Source organism: Anas platyrhynchos, chromosome 19 (genome assembly GCF_047663525.1).
Source record: "Anas platyrhynchos isolate ZD024472 breed Pekin duck chromosome 19, IASCAAS_PekinDuck_T2T, whole genome shotgun sequence".
NCBI classification, from domain to species: Eukaryota; Metazoa; Chordata; class Aves; order Anseriformes; family Anatidae; genus Anas; species Anas platyrhynchos.
The window spans coordinates 7,082,847-7,098,409 of record NC_092605.1 but is presented as its reverse complement, the minus strand read 5'-3'; the positions used below and the strand labels follow the sequence as shown (position 1 = coordinate 7,098,409).

The following is a 15,563-nucleotide window of genomic DNA, read 5'->3' as shown; positions in this document are numbered from 1 at the left end:
TTGTATATTGCTACAATTATAATTCATGTGGTTGTTAGGCTGCCCAATGCCATTTTTATATAAATATGAAGTTTTTAAATCTTAGACTTCCTTTCTCAAAATGTATACCATGGATCAAATGTCTATTTTAGCCACTGTCTATAATATTAAAGAAATCTTCTGAAATATGCGTGTCTGTAATACGTGTAAGATATGTTGATTGTAGTACTTCTGAATGGTTTCAGAGAACTTTTGTGAGAAGAAAAAAGCATCTCTGGATAGTGCCCTCAGGCCTGATATACCAAGGGAGTGTTACAGTGGGAAAATCTGTGTGAATCAACAAGTTACTTGGGACAGTGTGCCTAAATTTTCCATTGAACAAATCCTTTTAATATGCTCTTGAGCTACTCTAATTCTGAATTTTAAATCCATTGATGGATATATTTCATGCTTGTTTATGTACGTGGTCTTAACAACTCCAGTTATTTGCCTTAATTTTCCTGAGTAATAATATGTATGCTTACTATGTAAGCACTCTTAAAGGTTCTTCTAAATTAAAAAGATAACTTTAATCTGCCCTGTTAGAGTTTATAGCTGTCACAGAGACTATTAGAATATAGCATGATTTGTTCATTTTGTTAATTTCTTAAAATAAGATAAAACGTCACTGCAGGTATTTGGTAGCTCATTTTTAAAAGCTTCCTCAGAAGATAGAGTACACTAGAATGTATCCAAATCACTGAAAAAAAATTAAAAGATTAAATTTGAATTCTTGGACTATTCTTTTGGTATTTGCAATTTGTTCAAAGAATTGTATGTCTTATAACTGGAACTTCTAAATCTTGCTTAGGAAAATTCATTATAGACTGTAGAGAATTTTGACGTGTTTGGTTAACGTTAATTAACATTAATCAAAGTGTGTTCAGTGAATGTCAATTCTCAGTTATTTCAATATATATATTTTAGAGATAAACAATTTTAAAGGCAGTGCGTGAGACATTGAAAAGTCATCTTTTTTTCTAACATAAAGTACACTCTTGTAATATAGCTTCATGCCTTTAAGGTGAAAACTGTTCTCTTTAGAAAGTGAGGGATCTACAGTAATTAGACAATTCTCTGTATTTTGCTGGTATAATGTCTGTGGTAGTTGAAATATTATTTAGATGAATGCTGTTTCTCTTTCAAGTCCTTGATTTTACATAGAGAATGAGTCTGAGGTGTCTTTGAGAACAGAATTAAGAAGCTGTAGAGGACTCCTGTGTATATCATTTAAGATTTCTTGTATTCCAAGAATATGGATATTAATAAGTATCATTGCTATTAATATGTAAAATGGCAAAGTAAATGGCAGTAGCTGAAGGGAATAATTTTTTTTTTAATCTACTCTCTTTCTTCTTAACCTTTTAACTCTAAGCACAGTTATCATAAAATATGTTAATATAGTAAATGCATTAAGTTCACAATTTTGCCTTTGTTACAGGAATCTGCAGTCTCTGCACTTGCTGCATTGTGTAATGAGTATTACATCAATGAAAAGGGAGAAGCTGATCCAGCTCTACAGGGTAATAATGATTCATATTTACAGCAGAGGTAGAAAAAACTGGGCTGGACCTAACTTGCACTTTGGAGGTATTGGATGAAATGGGGGTGGGGAGAGCATCGGTAATTTTAAAGGACCTTCAAATGCTTCAGGAAAGAATGATAAAACCAACTGAATGTCTACAAGATGCCTCAGGGTTTTGCTTGTTTTAGACTGGAGGTGAACATGAGTGCTTTTCTATTTCCTGCTGTGAAACAGAGAACATAGACAATGGATGGGATCAAGTGCACCCTCAGCAAGTTTGCAACTGACACCAAGCTGAGTGGTGCAGTTGATACACAGAAGGAAGGGATGCCATCCCAAGGGACCTGGACAAGCTTGAGAAGTGAGCCTATGTGAACCTAATGACGTTCAGCAAGGCCGAGTGCCGGGTGCTGCACCTGCGTTGGGGCAAAGCTAAGAAGAGAAGGCTCACAAAGACACCCAGTTCTTCTAACTGTGCATGTGAAGGATGGGATTAGGATTTGGCTAAGTAGTACAGGAGTAGGCTTAAACTTTTTATGGGCATATGAATTGACACGTTTTTCATTCTGGTTTTCATGCACCTTGCTTTCTTTCAAGTATCAAATTGTATTGTGCCCATTAGAGACAGATCACTGGATTATATATATTAGTTTTAAGAATAACAGCACTTATGTTCTTGTGTTTTTAAGTATTACAGTGAAATTATATATACTTTACCAAACAATGGTTTTTTTATTTTTATTTTTTTTTGCTATTCCTAAGTCATGTATCATGCCTAAGCCAGGTAACGGAATACCTTTTTATTTACTTCCATTATGGTAGTACTAAGAACGAGCTAGATATCTATCACATACAGAGTAACGTGCAATACATGCCCTAAAGAAGTTATGGCTGATATATGAAAGCAACCTATCTTGATTTTTAAATCTTTATATGTTGTTAAATCTCTATGTTCTTGTTTAGAAAACAACAACAACAAAAAAAAAAAATAATAAAAAAAACCTTTCCTTTATGCAGGTTTGGTGCCTGCTTGTTGTTTTTTTAAATCTATTTTGTTAGCAGCATGAACAGGTATAATGTAGTACAGAAGGAGATTTTTTTAAAAAAATCATGAAAAAGTAATGTTTGTAAAAAACATAACACTTTGGGCAGGAGGAGACAATGCTGCGTCAAAGAAGGCTAAAAGTAAGTTGAAATGTTAATGTAACACATTTTTACGTAAGTATGGAGTTTCAAGCTTCTGTAAAAGTGGAGCAGAAAACGCAGACGGATTTCAAAATCAAGAGGGAGAGAGGAAGAACATGCAATAGATGGTTACATCTGTTTTGATGCTATACTGTTGGATGCCTGTTAAACTTCATTTTTTTCTGTGTTAGCTTTTCATCTACTGTGCGTCTGGAAGAATCAAACTAGCCATATAGCCATGATAGTCTAGGGACATAATTGAAGTCAGATTTGTAGATGGAAGAACATTTTTAATTTTTCACCGTCTCTTAATTTTCTGACATTTTTCCTAAAATATCAGTCCTAAAGTTACATCAATTAAAGAGACAACAGTAGTAGTCTTACTGTCTAAGATCATCTTGCAGTCCAAGCAAGCATTGCGTCTTCCTGTGGCCTCAAGACTCTTACACTCCAGTGGTTTGGAAGTTTTTAAATAATAGATGTGCTTATATGAAGGTATTGCTAACCTCTGGACAGGGAACTGGTTTCCTGATGTGAGGAACTAGTTAAGGCCTGTCAATTGCGTAGGGATTAAAAAAAAAAAAAGTCATGAGTTATGACTAAAGGGTAGTTTCTTATGGTAACTAATCTTTCTTCCTCTAGCAAATATTGCTCAATCATTTAAATCTTAGATGACAGTAAGCAATGGCAGAATTATGTAATCTTCATGGGATTTCTGATTCTTTTCATTTTTTCCCTTTTGAGGATAAAAAAGTACATATTCAATAAAGCGATTAAGTCCACCTTTCTCCTTTTTCCGTCAGAATTGTGTCCTCTGCAGCAGTCTTGGTTGTTCTTAGATTTTTTTTCTTGAACTGTCTTGCTTTCCTTTGTGTTTCACAGAAGAGTTTAAATCATGTAAAAGCTGCGAAATCATGTAAAGGAAGTATATTGTCTGTTAAGTCAGTGATGAAGACTACAGTTGAAATACAGAGATTTGTTTTTCATCCTCATTATCATCTTCATACCACTTCTTTGTTGAGCATTCTTTTCCCATACATAGTTCGGTTTATTTTCATTCCTTTCCTCTGTGCTAGTGTTTGCAGAGCCATTGTCCCTATTTCATCACGTAGCAATTCAAAGACCCTGAGAATAGCATCTACTGCTTCCAAGCGGTCACTTCTTGAGACTTCTCCTGTAAAAAGTCCAACTTTTTTTTTCTTTTGTTTCTCTACATAAAGTAACATGAATTTATCTCATTGCTTAGTATGATCTGTGTGTGTGTTTTTAAATCCTCAGTTCAAGAAAGACTTTTTTTGGGAGAACAGTTGAGTAACTGACCTTGACAAATCCATCCCAGACAAAAATTTCCTAATAGTGTTTGTCTGATCATGAAAAACGATGACCTATAAACATAATACAACCTGTTCCTCTGATTTTACACTGAAATTCATAGTTAGGCTTATTTAAAAAATTAAATTTTTTAAATAGAGAATTTTGTTTTTTTCTGAATAACTAGGGATAGTGTGCCTAAATATTGGACTTCATATTTAGAAAGTGAGAAATAAAAATAAGAATTTCTTCATGAAACAGTGAATGTCTTAAATTTTTATTATTTTTTTTTTTCTATAGGAAATTTAAGATATTCTGTATTTTAGTTCGATGAAGTATAAAATTTTCTAGCTTCTGTGTTTTTTTTTATTTTTTGGTTAGTAAAATATCTAATGATAATGATGTGGTAGTCGCTTTTCACTTTGCAATTGTATTTTTTGTAGATGAGCTGGTGACACGGTACATTTCAGGACTACAAAATACTGAGGAAATGATTCGTTGTGGCTTTTCACTAGCTCTTGGGGCTCTTCCAAGATTTCTGCTAAAGGGCAGGCTCCAACAGGTGAGAGAATGTGGTCGTTTTCATGACAAGAGGGCACAATGTATTTCAAATGAAACCTATGATCGTAATCAAATAAATAATAATGATCATAATTAAAGGTCTTTGTTAAAGAGTTTTGAGGATTGTAATATACAGTAACTCCAGAAAACCATGAGTTTAGCTTGTCGTAGATTCTAGTAATTAAAGTTTAGTCCTGCTTCAGTAGTGTTAATGGTAAAATCAGAGGCTGAATTATCCCTTTGCAACGGAACACTTGTCTGAAGGGAAAACTGAGGCCTATTGACAAGTCATGGTGAGAAACCAAATAATATTGTGTGCTTGATTCTCTCATATATAATCCACCTCTAAGTGTAGGCCATTTATCATAAATAATATAATGGTTTTAAGTATCTTTTTTTTTTTTCAGGTTTTGGAAGGTTTAAAAAAAGCTACCATAATTTCCCCTGAAGATGTGAGCTTTGCACAATCCAGAAGAGATGCCCTAATAGCAATTGCGAAGTATGTTTGTCATTTTTATTTTTATCTACTTTTAATTATTTCTCTAGATGTTTTCTACTTTTCATTCTGCTTTCTGATGCAAGCTCACACCGTAGTTCTTGAGATCAGTTACACTGTGACGTACTCATTTTTAGTGGGGAACTATGTGCCTCTCCATTGTTCAATATATCTTCGGTTCAGAGGATTACCACAAATCTAATGATGGAGTACAGACTCTGATGTTTTTTTCATTTTAAGTCAATTAGCCGAATACTAGAATATATTGCAAAGTTCACCTTTTTCATTGGCAGCAATTTAGTGAGCTTTAGGGAGAAGGAAGAATACTATTTTTTTTCCACTCAATAAAAAAAACTGAATATTTTTAAAGAAGTTGTACTTTTTATCTTAAGACATATTTTTAGTATTGACATGCCACACTGTAGTTAATGTTAATAGTTTTATAGCATATACATTTTTAAACTGTTACAGTGAAGAAAAATCTCTTTCCTATGTTACCCATGCCTTCGGTTAAAAGAATTGGTAATGTCGAATTCAGTGCATGTAATATTAATCCTTTGCTCTTGTTTATTTCATTGTAATAAGAGTAGAAAACTGACAGGCACAGTGAACATGCTTCTTTTCATAGTATTATAGACACACAAACAGTCTGCTTATCTGTTGAGTTCTTGGCATTATTTTTCTTTGTTTTTAAACCTGAACACCGATAAGAAATCCTCAAGTAGAATGCTGTAGACTCAGAAATATTCTGCATACTGTGTAATATTTGCTACAAACAACCAAAAAAGGTGCTTAGAATACTGTCTGTCCAGGGAAGTTTATTAAGCAACAGGACAAAGCTATGATCTTAATGTTTTCCCCTTGCTAGTGTTGTGGTGTTTATTTTTTCACTTCATTTTCTCTTTTTGAAGGGTTTGCCAAACAGTAGGTGTAAAGGGAGAAGGATCTCAGGAAGAATATGTCTGCAAAGACAATGTTACTCAGATTTATGCTACGCTACTTAATGGTGTGACTGACTACACCACAGACAGCCGAGGAGATGTTGGAGGATGGTAAGATGCCTTGCAATTGGGGACTTCAACTTAGCTGTCGTGTTTGATGCCTAGTTAAAAAAAAATATATATATGTCTTTTGGAAACCTGTTAAAAATAAGCACTCCAACCTTGTCAAGGATTGGGTATAGGTAGAAATACACTGGGGTAAGAGATACGGAAGGTGAAAAGAAAGGTTGACCAGAATTTTTTGAGCCTTGCTTCAGAAATGAATAAGACATGAAACTGAAGTTTTGCCTTGCTCTTATTTTGTGGATGATATTCTTGAATAATAGAAATGTATTTAGTTGGAAAAAAATAGTGATTTAAAACAAATTTTCTAGTTTCTTTAAAATAATACATTGGCGCTCAGTTATTGAGCTCTTCTATTGTACGTTCACGGGATTTTTTTTTGCCAGGAGAGGGAGCAGTTGCATAACTTGTGAGTGACAAATTTTCAAGGTTAGTGACCAAGATTTTAAAAAATAGAAATAAATTTAAAGTGTCGTGGTGTTGACTCATTTGTAAGTTTAAAGTTTCAATGAATGCAGCTCTTCGGTTTCAGAAATAATTAAATCATAACTTTGTTATGATTTCTAAGTGTCTACTGTTGTGAAGTTTACAGTAAGAGGTATAAGATTGTGGCAGTTGTGTTTTTGTGATGTGCTTCAGTCTTCACAGTTTCCATAATGTATTTTTAAAAAGATAGCATTCACCTGAGTGTTTTGTATTCCTTCAGCAATACTGATCTGAAAAGGCAATTTCTAAACGGATGAAACCAAGGCACTCTTAAGGCTTGTGTCCTTCCCTGGGTTTGTGTTTAACTTCCAAAAAATCTGTAATTCAGTATTTAACATCATTTACTGATCAGAAGTTCCTGCAATCTTTGAAGGAGCAATAGTGAAGATTTCCTGTACACTTCATCGTGTAGAATTCCACAAGGTAGCTATGGGGTAAGAAAACCCTGTGAAATACAAAACTTGGAGATCAAATGAGTATAAGGGCAACATACAGGCTCTCTTGTCACGGTACTTTTCTGAATGTATTTATGAGCAGAAATGTGCCCAGCCTAAAACCAGTGCTTGTTAATATAACTTCCTAAATTAACCAATTCAAGAATAAATCCAGTGTCTGTTAATCTCAGATACAAGACTTCTGATCCTGTGTAGAAGGATCAGAACAGCAACACTTAATCCTTGTATAGAAAAGTCATTAACTTAATAAAGGAAATGGGATCGATTAATTTTACTTGTCTGTTACTTGTTGGAAGTTGATTTTGAGTAAAATGTTGGTTTTGACAAAACCTTCTTGATTTTATTGTCTTAAACCATGATTTTAAATTGAAAATATGTAGATGTGTATTGCTTTTAGGTACAGTTCTATACACATGGTATCAGTCCTCTTTAAGTGTGGGTAGTACACTTTTTTATCGTATAGTAATGGCATGGTACTATGCATTTGATAGATGCTGTCTGTTTCCCCACTATTCCATTTCTTTATCTGAGTAAACGCTAAATACACCACAAGCAAGCTTTGCATGCGAGTGGTGGTTTCTAATCTGTCTACAAAACTCGAGTCAGATGTCTGCAACTCAGGAAAGCATAACTCAAATAGCATCAGTGCAGTTTGCGTGAGCAATGCCAGCTATGGAGATGCAGTGGAACAATCTGCCATGTAATGCTACTTTACCGTGAACTCAGGCTCCTTGGACACTGAAATGCAACCACCGCATTTTGACTGCAGCCTAAGTTAGCCAGATTAAAGCTATTGCCAAAATACTTACCTGTGTGCCAACTCAATGAGGCACCTCAGGGTACAGGGGTGCATATTCAGGACTGTAAATTAACCACCTGTTGATTCTTCAGATCCAGTGTCCATGTGTGCTTTTATTGCATCCCTTGCAGGAAAAGGAAGTACGTGAAAAATAGTGGTATGAAATTACTTTGTTGGTTGAGAAGATTTCCTTATTTTCCAGTTTATTGAAGAAGTCGTTGTCTAACAGTGCTGAGTCACATTGAAGGGCTTTGGTGTTTAGTTTCCATCCTGGCCTGGCAGAGTGTATGAAATGCTTTAGAAAAATTTTACAGCTACTATCCTCTTCTGCAAAGGGTGTTTTCAACAGTAGTACACAAACGTGAAACATAATTTCCATTTAATCTAATTTTAAAAATATAAATATTTGAGGTTACTCTACTGAAAGTTGCAGCTAAGACTCCGCAGGTGAGCAATGATAGAGTGCTACTGAAAGAAAAGGCTCCAAACTAGTTATGTTGTGGCTATTGCAAAGCTGGCAGATCTCATAGAAGGTGGTTGCAAACTGTGGTGGTAATTGCTGACTTGGGAGGGTTATAGTGGGCAAGAAGTGAGCTGTACCTTGCAGGCAGGGGAGGGAGGGTGCCTTGTTCCTCAGCACACTTCTTTCTGTGGCCGCAGCCCTCTCAGTCGTTTGCTCCCTCCTCCCTGCTGCAAGCAAACCAGGCCCGTTCTGGAGCAACCTTTAGGTTCTTCACAATACTATTTACAGATGTGATTTTTAAAATTGTTCAGGGAAAATAAGTTACTTTTATCAGCCGGGGTTAATGTGTGCTTGTAGTTTTATTTATTTGCTTTTTATTTATTTATGTTTTTACTTTTAGTTAGTTATTTGTACGTACCTTGCACCTTAGCCTTCATTCCTGATTGTTAGAATTGTAGTATGACAGCAAGGTTGTGTGGGGAATGGAGTCCACAATGTAAAAGGACAGTCAAAAGAAATCTTGGGAAGAAGGGAAATAACAGGACAAGAAATCAGAGAAGAGTGGGTGTGTTTGACTTCTCAAATTTAGAAGAGGAAACAAAGATGCAAACTGTAAGGATCAAGAACAGGTCGTTCCAGCTTGCGCAAGGGATGAAGTATCTTGGCATTCCCTCACCTTCTTCCTCAGCTGTCTAAAAGCAAGAAGGAGGTGAGTGAGCCTCTAACTTACAGGATACAGTGACACAAGTGTAGCTGAAACAAAATGTAAGAGCAAGCATATAGGGTGTGGTGAGTCAGAGAAAGCTAAGAGGAAAAACAGAAAGCTTAGGAAAGCTTTCTGCTTTCAAAATTAGATGAGGTACTAACGTAGATAAGAAAGACGATGGTTAAGTATAATTAGTTATTCAAGTTAACTTCCACATGTAACAGCTCTCAGATAAGTTCCCCATGCCTATTGTTAATCCTTTTGTCTTTGTCTTAATTTAAAAACAAAACAAAACACAACTCTACAAAGTGGAAATTTTCAAAGAAATCCTGAGGAAATTAAATTCCCAACAGCCATTAAAATTCAAATGTGCTTTGAGCACCGGATTCTTTTAAAGCTTCTTTGACAATGCCAGCCAAAATCAACAGTCAAAACATGTAAATTAAAAGGGGGAAGGGGAAGCTTTTCTCCTAGCAAACTATTGCCTGCTAAATACTTCTGTGGCCTCTCAGATATGAATGTTTTCTCATTATGTTTCTTTTAAACCATTGACTAAGATGGAAAGATAGGGGGAGAATTGCCATTTCTCCAGAGAGGCCTTTTCTTTGGTGTGTAATTTTTATCTTTCTTTAAGGGAATCGTGGGAAAGTTTAACCAACTTTACTTTCCATATGCAAACTTTACATTTCTTTTGACAGATTGTTTGCTGGGACTTGTCCAATCTGTCTACAGGTGTTAGACAAGACTATCTGAAAGTCAGATATTATATGAAAAAGGTAGAAAAACATCCTTTGATGAAAGATTGCCAAACTTATATTAAGCTACCTAGGAAAAAATGATGTAATTTACCCTTTTTTGTTGTTATGACAAATGTCCCACCCAGTTTTAGATTACATGGACAACTCTTCAATTTACTTTGGAAATTTGAGACAGGAGTATGTAATTTCACAGTAGACAGGTGTACCTTTTCATAAACCTCAATATATTTATGCTTTAATTATTACTGAGAAAGGATGAACATATTGGTCCTGGTCTTGAAGATGCACTTCAAGTACATCCTAATGTTACCTCAGCTGATCATTTTCAGAGAACTAATTATTATTTAGCATATGTATTTAAGCTATTCAGAATGACTATTTTTCTTATCAGTGGAAGCATTAAGCTTAAAAAATCAGAAGAATATGACACTAATAGTGCTTGAATATCTCAATGTGAAAATGGGGGATTAGCATTTTTAGAAGATTATTTGGAGCAGACAAAGCACTTTGTTTTAAAAACATCTGATTGCATACTAAATATTACTAATTGTTATCAATTTTAACCTTCTTAAAATAAAGAATAAACCTGATGATATCTGGTTGGAATGAAAAACAAGATGGTCAGGCAGGGGATTTGCCTGCAAAAGTAAGATGGCTGTTGTACTGTCAGTGCAAATGAGGGCTTTGCTTTATGGAATGGGGATTGGTTGTGCTTACAGTTGTGTGCACTCCTCTTCCTCCCATAAATATGATTGCTGCTCTCGTTGGTCACTGCTTTCAATGTTTTCTACCTGTTTAAATTTTTGCCTGTGTCTGCTTAACTTAACTGCTGCTGTGTTTATTTAAATAAGTTCTGATGTAACTACTCTAATGTATTTCTGTTTCAACAGGGTACGTAAAGCTGCTATGACAAGTTTAATGGAAGTGACGCTTTTGCTGGTTCAGAATGAAGCGGAGTTAATTAATGCCAACATGTATGCTACCTGTTCTGTTTTTGTGTCTTATCTTGTACAAGTACATTCCAGTCCATACAAGAAAGCATTGCTTATGTATTGTATACTTACTCCTTTATTGAGTATGACGGAAGTGCATCAAGTTTACACCGTACAGGTGCTGAGAATATTGTGTCTGCTTTTCAGAGATGCTAACCTGAATGAGAGAAACCGTGTGGCAGTCTCACCTTTAAAATACAGTGCATCTGTGAGATTTGTGCCATACTTGCAACCTTTGTGGAGCTTGCCAGTATTGTTCACTTAAATAAAAAGCAAATTCACCTGCTTACCCAGAGGATTGCATCATTAATTTGGAATGTGATAAAAATGTGGAGATAAGTTTGTTTTCATGAATGTCATCCTTATAGATCTATTAGTAAGAAAATACAGGAAAACAAAATTTACACTGAGCTTCAGATTCTGAATTTTGTGAGTATTCCTTAGTCTTTCTAACAGTAAATGAAAGAATACTTACTGATTTTTAAGTTTAGCTTGAGCTACAGCAAAACTTTCTTAATAATTCTCAATAGGTGTTGGTTTGTGAATAGAGCATATCCAATGATTAGCTGGATATATACTCAATTTCTAATTTAAAAATAAAAAACCACCACTAAAAACAAGTGACTGACTATTAGTTCTTCAGTTGAGACACTTGGAAGGAAAATACTGGATTCTGTAGATATATGGTACTCAGCCAGTGCCCATTGTCCAAGGGCTTCCTTCTGTTGCAGAGATTATTCATGTACAACATAGAAGAGTATTCCTGCCAGCTGGATCAAAAGAGAAAGGATCACATGTTCTATGTGTTCTGGATTTTGCTGTAACTGAAGGATTCTAGCTGTTTTTACTATCTTAGTTGTCCTTTTGGAAGTTGTAAAGGGCCTGAAGAACATAGTTGCTGGGAGTTTAATTATGAATGTGAGCAAAATTGGGTATTGGTAGTAACTAGCCAGAGTTGAATCCTCATTTGGGATATATGTGATTTTGGGATAGACCTTGTACACTGGTATATCTGCAGTTTTACAACTGAAAATGTGTTTTTCCCAAGATTCCTGCTCTATTTCCATTTGAAATACAGTAGCTCATCCAATCCATAAAGCACTATTGTATCTTTTCAGATGAAATGTGGTATCAAACCCTGTAATACTAGTCATGGCATTTTTTGATTGATATATGTAAGACGAAGCTCTAGACATTCTGTCACCGTGTTGATATCTTAAATAATGTGTGCATTCATTATAAAGTGTTAAACCAGACTAGTTTCATATCAGAGTATTTTTTGATATAATTGCAACAATTTAAAATTGAAATACATGTTCCACTTGTATTACGTGATGAATTGTTCTCTTTCTTGTAGTTGCAAACAGATTATGTGCTGGCTGGCCCAACAAGCAGCTGAAAAAATTGATAAATTTCGAGCTCATGCAGGATCTGTGTTCCTTACTCTTTTACATTTTGACCGTCCTCCAGTTCCACATATACCTCATCGAGAAGAGCTAGAGAGGATATTTCCAAGGTAATACATTGACGAAGGTTTCCTAAAACAGTGAAAATAAGAAGATGCATACACAAAGTTTACCTAACACAAGCAATCTGATCCAAATTTTGTGCCAAATGCGTAATATGGTTATATACTTTATTGAGGAACATTTGGTGCTGTTCCTTAGAGTTTTGTTGAAGCGTTCAGTGAATATGCGTAAACGTATAAAATAGTCAAGAACTTTCAGCATGGGTGCCTGTTAAAATAATGATTTCCTAAGGAGACAGGGCTTATATGGTAATGCTGCTTATGCTTTCTTTAATTTCTGAACCCATTGGCCAATTTCATGGTGAATGGTAGAGATGATATCTGTAGTAGATAGAACAATGGAGTAGTTGGTGGGGACCTTCAAACATCATCGTGTCCAACTGCCTGAGCACTTCAGGGCTAACAAAAAGTTAGGGCATATTACTAAGAGCATTATCCAAATGCCTCTTGAACACTGATGGGCATGGGGCATCAACCATTTCTGTAGGAAGCCTGTTCCAGTGTTTGACCACCCTCACAGTAAAGAATTTCCTCGTAGTTGAGAGGCCATTGGTAAAACAGACATGCTGGTAGTTGGGCTTTCATAAACCTGCTGTTTATGAAATGTGCGGTTCATAATCTCATTTTCTCTTCATAATGTGAAAGCTTGTATTTATTGGGAGTCCCTCTTCCTGATTTTTTTCCCTACTGGAGAAGACTGATTGATCAGAATGACAATTCTGCAGTAGTTTTCTGAGATAGAATTTCTAGTTAAAGCAAGAGAGAAGCAGTGAGAGCAACTTGCTTGTGAATGGTGATTATCACCCTTGATTGAGACAAGCAATATCCAACTCTGTATCCCCATTCTGTTTGTTTCAGCAGAATCTCAGCCTCCTGCAATTCTAAAAGTGGCCTGTCTGTAGGCTACTGATTGATCTAAGTCTTTCTTTCTATCACTTGCCAACTAGCTGTTGGTGGGAGAGAATGGGTAATGGAATTACATTTAGTTGTTTTTTGGTGTAGAGAAAAGTGCTTTTGAAAAGGAAACTGTGGTTCAAATCCCTTATCTGAATCTGGACAAGAAGCTGAACATAATTTCAGCCACAGCCAGAAAAGTGAAGCATTGTTTTGTATTTTCCTCATATGTTGGAGTAATGATTAATTTGTTTTTTTAGGTAATTCAGAGCCTTTCTTCACTGATGCTGCTTGAGGATGAGAGAGGTATCTTAGGACTGTATGGAGATGAAAGACAATGCACACACATTTTAATTTTCTTTCCTTTCCCCAGGTCAGAGACAGAAACTCTAAACTGGAACGCCTCATCAGAAGCTTTCCCTCGAATCACCCAGCTTTTGGGTTTACCGACATATCAATACTATGTGCTTTTGGGTCTCTCAGTGTCTGTTGGTGGATTAACGGAGACAACGGTAAGAAAGCAGGGTGACTTTTCTCTTTGCTTGGAGAATGCATTTCTAATAAAATTCCTGTGTTAAAAATCTCATTCTTCTTTTTTCTTTTAAAGGATACCTGATTTTAATTTGTAATTGTCAGTATGTGTTTACAGTTTGGTTAGAAATTTCTTGATTTTTGTTTTGATACGTTTTCTTAAAAAATGCCAAAGAGATACCGAAAGTTGCATTACAAAAAACTATCATTCAAACATGAGAAAGAACTTCTTCAAAGTGAGGGTGGCAGAGCACTGGAACAGGCTGCCCAGGGAGGTAGTGGAGTCTCCTTCTCTGGAGATATTCAAGGCTTGTCTGGACACCTACCTGGGCAACCTGCTCTAGGGAACCTGCTTTGGCAGGGGGATTGGACCCAATGATCTTTCGAGGTCCCTTCCAACCCCTACAATTCTGTGATTCCGTGAAATGTCTGTCTGAACTCTCTGCTCTTTGCAATCTCTATTTCATTCTTCTGTCTATGGACAGCACCTTATCATTGTTTCTGGTAGTTGTTAAGCTGCCAAAATCTTCAGGACTTCAATATTTAGTGTATCTGTCTGTCCTTCCATTACAGCTTGTGGTAGTTTCTGTATTCTTGGTTTCATGATATTTGACTTCTAACATTTTTGCTACTTGGTGTAGCCAAAGATGTAACACACAGAAGCAATATATTTGTGTAAGGACACAGTTCAGCAGGACACTGCAGAGAAATACAAAACAGCATCAGAATACTTTGGACTGCCAGTAAAATCTTTAAATTGCAGCGGCCCTGTAAGAGAAGATAGTGGTCTAAAACATGAGGCAGCACCCCAACAGCGTTTGAGTATTTCTAAATAAGATTGCTGTCTGTAATTAAGAATGCTGGAAGAAGAGTGGTAGGTGTTAGGAAAGATTTTGTTGAGAGGGAACAAAACAGCTCCTGCTGTTCAAAAAAGGAAGGAGGTAATCATTCATTTTGTCTCCCATGGCTTGCACTTTTCAATCTTACCACATGATATTCACGAATACATCCAAATGATAGGTTTTGCCTGATGCCATAGGTTTTGCACTTGTAATCCAAAGATTTCCATATCCCTTTGGGTTTCATGTAGCTGAGGACTTGGTGTCTGCAAGTCTCATGTATTTAAACCAATTTTGAAAATTTTCATGTTTCTAAACTGGCAACTAATTACATAGCAACGGCTCTTTTAAAAGTTTGAAAACGTGTTTATTGGTTTGTGACAATAATTAGGGGATAGACAATGTAACTCTTAACAGATTTTTTAATAGCAGATGTGCACATGAAATTCGGCTTTTAGTCAAACAGTTAATTATAGGAGGCTCCACCGAAACCAAAGTTATTCTTATAAGTATAAAAGGAGAGGAAAGTTGTGGAGGAACAGACAGACGTTCTGACTACTAACGAAGGTCAAAGGAAAATTCTTATTCAACATTTTAATTTCTTTCTTTCTTCCTTTCTCTCTCTCTCTCTCCCTTTCTCTTTCTTTCTTTCTAGTTCTGGTTGTGCTTGGTTTTGCAAAGTGTAAACAGTTCAGTTACTTGTAGCTGCTTCACCTCTTACCATCTGCCAGTATATTTAAGGAAAGCCTTCTGTAGCGTTTTCAAAATATGATTTTGAAATGTTAACTTTCTGTGACCCTGCATTTTTCTTTAACACTAAAGGCTTGTTCTGGTTAAAATATTCTCAAGGGGTTTGACTTTGGAAAGAAAGTGACCCAAGTCTCTTTCAAGCCATATAGAAGTGTAAGAGAGGCTCGAACTGTATAGTATTTACACTTGGGGTTAAACAGTT

At 35.8% G+C, this 15,563-nt stretch overlaps 1 protein-coding gene across 2 annotated transcripts in view; it reads left to right on the top strand.

The window, feature by feature from the left end:
* TBCD (tubulin folding cofactor D) overlaps nt 1–15,563 on the top strand; it is a 130,258-nt gene that overhangs the window by 92,290 nt on the left and 22,405 nt on the right. For both annotated transcript variants that reach the window (XM_038165607.2, XM_038165606.2), the window contains exons 27-33: nt 1,460–1,541; nt 4,483–4,601; nt 5,008–5,099; nt 6,008–6,148; nt 10,718–10,801; nt 12,177–12,335; nt 13,615–13,753. In XM_038165607.2, coding sequence (XP_038021535.2) covers nt 1,460–1,541; nt 4,483–4,601; nt 5,008–5,099; nt 6,008–6,148; nt 10,718–10,801; nt 12,177–12,335; nt 13,615–13,753 — 816 coding nt within the window. The remainder of the gene's footprint in view (nt 1–1,459; nt 1,542–4,482; nt 4,602–5,007; nt 5,100–6,007; nt 6,149–10,717; nt 10,802–12,176; nt 12,336–13,614; nt 13,754–15,563) is intronic.